The sequence below is a fragment of the Zootoca vivipara genome, chromosome 3 (genome assembly GCF_965207765.1).
Source record: "Zootoca vivipara chromosome 3, rZooViv2.hap1.1, whole genome shotgun sequence".
NCBI lineage: Eukaryota > Metazoa > Chordata > Lepidosauria > Squamata > Lacertidae > Zootoca > Zootoca vivipara.
Window position 1 is genome coordinate 56,614,078 of NC_142586.1, and position 5,116 is coordinate 56,619,193.

The following is a 5,116-nucleotide window of genomic DNA, read 5'->3' on the forward strand; positions in this document are numbered from 1 at the left end:
CACCAGGTTAGATACATCAAGGAATACCTCCTACTGGAGTGTAGGCCATGGTGCTATCAGAAGTCCAGGACCCCACTCGGCAGAAAAAGAAGAGCCCTCAAATGAAGCACAGCTGGCTTGCCACACTGGAGTCATTCACATAACCATCCAAAAAAAGGAGAGGGACATGTGGAAGCCCAGTCTAGAGCAGTTAGTGTGGAGGACTGATGGCATTTTCCTGACTTCCCACTACCAGCGTTAATGTGCTTTACTGGGGGGAAGGTGGGAAGTGGTAGGTAGGTCGTTGCAGTGCAAACACACTGGCAGGAACAGTGGATTTTTGCATGGCTGCCAATGCTGTGGCAGAGGCAATCTCCCCGCCACCTACCCCATCCCATGGTAAGATGAAACAATGCAGGTGGCAAGAGGTGAGGAAAGGACTGCTGCCCTCGCTTTTCATGGAGCACTACTGGTCCAGAGTGTAAATATTACTGAGCTGCTGGCATTTTGTTGACCCAACAAAATAAAGAGAAGCACAAGTCAATTTATATAAAAAATAAAATACTTTAATTTTTTTTCCAACTAGAAAGGTGCAGACATGTAACTTTTGGTCACACTTCTCAACAGGTAACAAGACTGTTCCCAGGTGGAAAGATTGGTCAACTAACAAATAAGCCACTCATTTCGCTGCAGTCCATGTACGTTCATTAAGGCAGAGAGAATCCGATTTCCCTCTCCTTGTCCTTGATTTGATGATGAGCTTCGCAAGGACTCTGCTGGTGCATATTGTTCAGCAAAGCATCACTTCGTTTCACTGCAACACCCAACCCCACTAACTGAACTTCCCAAAGAGAATCTATTTCTTGTGTTAAATGAATGCATTGGATTGTATTTGAATGATAAAGCCTTGAATTGTAAAAAAAGATGAGGCTAACACTGATGTATCAAAGCATTAACACAAAAGGGAATAAAACTTTAAATTAACTTAGATAACTGTACAATATATATATATATGTACACACACACACACACAAACACACACACACACACAACAGTATTTACAAGATTGCAATATTACAATATTAATTAAAAAAATCTAGCTTGTGGCAGGCAAATTCATTGCCACATGCTGTCCAGTCTAATTCCGATTCATTCTGAACAAACCATTTGAATCAGAACTTCAAAGCAAAACTATTGCTGTTCTAACAGAACACAATTACTTAGCACCTTGCTGGGTGAGAATTTCCAGTCCAGCACCTACCATCACGGAAACCCGTGACAGTAGCCTTGCTAAGCGTCCTTTCTGATTGCACTATTTGGTGGAAGACATGCTAACACACCACGAAAAGGCTGCTCGAGATGGCACATGTCCCCTTAAGTAATCCCTATAAACCCCCCCCCATATACTCTGTTCTGAGGCGCAACTTCATTGTCGCTCCTCACTGTCCATCTTATTATTACTATTTTTCCTTCAAACCAATGTTTGGGGTCAATAGACAGTTTTGTCTGAAATCACATAGGACATTCTGCTTTTTGTCCCCCCCCCCCAAAGCAGACATTTAAATACCTTGTGCTATCGAATCACGTTTTACAAAATGAGATGCAAATTATTAAGTTCAAGTTGACCGTCAAGTTTTTCAAAGTCTCTCTTTGGGCTTTATGCCATGTCTCCGTACATCTTCCTGGAGTAGATTGACTCAAAGATGTCGTTGTCTCCAGGGCAGTTGTAGTGACATGCACAGGTCTTGATGAACATCATCCTCTTCTTCATGACCTCCCCATCGGGACACTTGAATTCCACAGGGAGGGTGGCTGTTCTGTGAGGGGTGCAGCATCGGCCATCGGTGCAGACGCCACAGAACTTGGCCCGGTAGGTCTTTACACTGGTGCAGCCAGACAGCTCAAACTTGATAGGCTTGGAGAACTTGGGAGTACGAATGCACTTCTTTCCCTTCTGTTGAGAGAGGAAGAGAGAATTCCTATGTTTACATATCAGCTTCCATACACATTATCAAATATCTTAGTTTATCTCTATGTGTTATTTATTTTATAACTGTCCAATCTTAAACGTATTACAGTGGAACCAGACTCAGTTGAGATGAAGCCCTGTGGAAATTGATGGGACTTTAGTTGCGGCTAACTTGCCCCACTGATTTCAGTGAGGCCTAAATTCGGCTAATTGAGCCCACATACATCTCAATTGGTACAACCCAACCAGTGTAAACGCTTTGTTTATTCCACTGGTAGAGCTAAGCAAACATACAATGAAGTCAATGATACCTAAGGATCTTAAATCTGGCTGGATTATGCCTTGTAGGTATAAATGGAGTCTTGCTTACTCCAGTAGCATTTCCATCCAGATATAGCAGATTGTTCATGCCTAGTTCTCTTGAAAGTTTCACTCACATTCATGAAGGTCAACTCAAGGAACAACAACAGCCCTGTACAATGTATTCCGTCCCCCAGTGTTGTATCCAAGGATGGCTTTGCCTTAGAGAGAAGTATTTCCTCTCCCTCAGGGCAGGGCACCTGATGTTCATTGAGCTCTCTGGCCCACTTATATCCCCCTGCTTCCTCTTCCTTGGAAGCTGGTGGTAAGACCCATTGAAACAGAATGGGACACAATGCAGAGAACTGCTGTAATTGGGTGGGGGTGGGGAGAATTTGCCTGAGTGAAATCATGTTCCATTAAGGCCAAACCATTGGTGGATACAAAAACCCTTGTTAAGAGCCACCAGGTGGGTCTTAACAGTCACTATGTGGAAGTGCTCTAACAAAGCGGAGCCCTATTTACCTTGATGCTCTCCTCCAGGTCTGCTTCACATGGCCTCACCATGCAAAGCCTGCTTTGCTTCTCCAGTCTGCAGTGGGCATTGTCATTGGTAACTCTGGTGGAGATGCCCATTCCGCAAGTCTTGGAGCAGGCACTCCATTCCGTGGTCTGGACCAGGCAGTTGGCACGCATCATGGATAGGTCAGGTCCATAAGAGTCTTCCAGTCTATAAGCTGGAAAAAGAATAGCAGAAAGGGTTAGGTTCTAGCACTAAGAGCTCATTCAGAAGGTACAGAATCCATTGATGGAGACCACAGCATGGTTAAGGGGGCAACCAAACTCCAGGAAGTGCCCTGTGTAGTTTAACTTAGGCTATCAACATGGAGAGGGGCATGGAGAGAGCAAGCCTACTAAAAAAGTCAAGCTCACCAGCAAGAGCAGGTCCAACGGCAGTCTGTTCTTTGTCTTTGGGCTCATCACACACCCATTCCTCACAGCATTTGCCTGGCAGCTTCACTCTTCGTGGGTAAGGGCAGTCGGGGCTGGGCAGGCGAACATCCATGCTGCAGAGAGGCACACAGCCCACAGCCCCGTCCAGGCAAGTGCATCGGTATTTGCAGCTGCTCTGGAAAGACTCTCCGCTCCTGTAAACCATGCCTCCAAAGACACAGGGGGCGCCGTCCCTTGCTGCAAACAGAAAAGAGAAGCCATTCATTAAAAACAACAACCCTAGAGTGATCAAGGAGCCTAGATTTCAGCAGCTCTGCCTACACATAAAGAAAGGGACTGAACTAACCATATTTTGGGCATGCAAGGGTCGACTCCTGTCCTTGGATCTGCCACCTTTGTGCACACTGGAGCTCTGATGCCTTTAACAGCTGCGCAACAGGCAGAAAGTCAACAGGGGAAGCTCTCTCTTGCTTGCTAGAGGAGACTGAAAGCCCCCCAGACCAATCCTTTGCACCAATCTCTTCCATACACAAAGGGTGCTTTTTGTTTTAAGGCTGACTGAAGGAAGGGAAAGTATCTTAGGAAACAAAAAGCTGGAACAGGCTAGCGTCACTTTTCCAGGCACTAGAAGGGATTTCTCTCTGGACCTGCTCGCCGCTTCCCCCTAGAGGCAAAACTCCGGGTACTCACCGGTGCAGACGCCAATCTTCCGGTTGGCCGGGGAGCCGAAGTCGCAGAAAAGCCCCTTGTGAGGGTCGCAGGGGTCTCTCTCGGTGCACAGCTCACCCAACTGCTTGGCGCACACCCGGCAGCACCCGCAGCCGTCTTGCACCAGGCTGACGCCAGGCGGGCATTCGGGGGGCGCGGATTCGCACTGGCATTGCCCGCTGCAGTCTTGGCCGGCCACGTCCTGGGGGGACACGGAGGAGGGACAGAGGGGTCAGGATCGGACGGAGCAGGAGGAGAGACGGGAAGCCGAGAAGAGGTCTCGGCTCCGCAGCCAGCCAGCCAGCCACCCAGCTCCCCTGATCCCGCCAAGCCAAGCTCGGCCACCGTCGAGGCCGAGTGAAGGGGGACTTACCCGGCTCCAGAGGGCGACGACGAGCGCCAAGGCGAAGCTGCGAAGGAGTCCCATCCTTGCCAGCATGTTCAGGGCGACAGAGACGGCGGCAAAAGTTGCGCGGAAGCGGAGGGGCTCCTGGTCCGGCGAGGGCTCGCAAAATCTCACTGCCTTGTGGCGAGAGAGGGTCGCTGCTGTCGGATCTGGCTTCGCTCTGTGCAGCCTTCGTGGGGAAGCGCCTTCCTTTGGTGCGGAGTCCGCTTGCCTGTCTTGTTCTCCGTCTTGGGAGCAGAGAGGAAGGTGGTTCGGTCTGAGTCTCAAGCAGGCGGCCCAGCGCTTTTTATACACTCCCGGCGCCCGGGACGCGCCAATCGGCTGAATGGAGTCCTACACAAACAGCGACATTCCTGACATTCTTCTCCACCTTCCTGCCTCATCAACTCACACCGGATTGATCCTGACCCCTTGACACTCCGCATTCCTCCTGTCTGAAAAAGCTGGCGCACTTCAGCGCACAAAAAAGGCGCTGTATTTTTCACCATCGAAAAAAAGAAGAGGGGAGGGGAAAAAGAAAGGGGGAGACTTTTCTCCCGCTCCCAGCCTAGATTCTTCCCACCACCACAGACCTGATTTATAGGACTTAAAAATACGTCTCTTTTGGAATACTCTCTCTCTCTCTCTCTCTCTCTCTCTCTCTCTCTCTCTCTCTCTCTCTCTCTCTCTCTCTCTCTCTCTCTCTCTCTCTCTCTCTCTCCTTTTTTCAAAGGAATGGACCTGGATTTCACACACACAAAAATCTCCCTCCAAATTGCATAAATCATATGTAAAGACACCTCCAGACCAAAGAATAAAAG

The 5,116-nt window shown here is 48.7% G+C and overlaps 1 protein-coding gene across 1 annotated transcript; it reads right to left on the reverse strand.

Moving 5' to 3' along the window:
* Window positions 1-523: 523 nt before the first annotated feature.
* On the reverse strand, window positions 524-4,558 carry CCN2 (cellular communication network factor 2). Its single transcript, XM_035108975.3, has 5 exons — window positions 4,284-4,558; window positions 3,893-4,112; window positions 3,182-3,439; window positions 2,774-2,985; window positions 524-1,933 (listed from the first exon to the last, which is right to left on the reverse strand). The coding sequence occupies exons 1-5, from the start codon at window positions 4,347-4,349 to the stop codon at window positions 1,637-1,639; spliced, it is 1,053 nt and encodes a 350-aa protein (XP_034964866.1). The 5' UTR covers window positions 4,350-4,558; the 3' UTR covers window positions 524-1,636.
* Window positions 4,559-5,116: the final 558 nt, after the last annotated feature.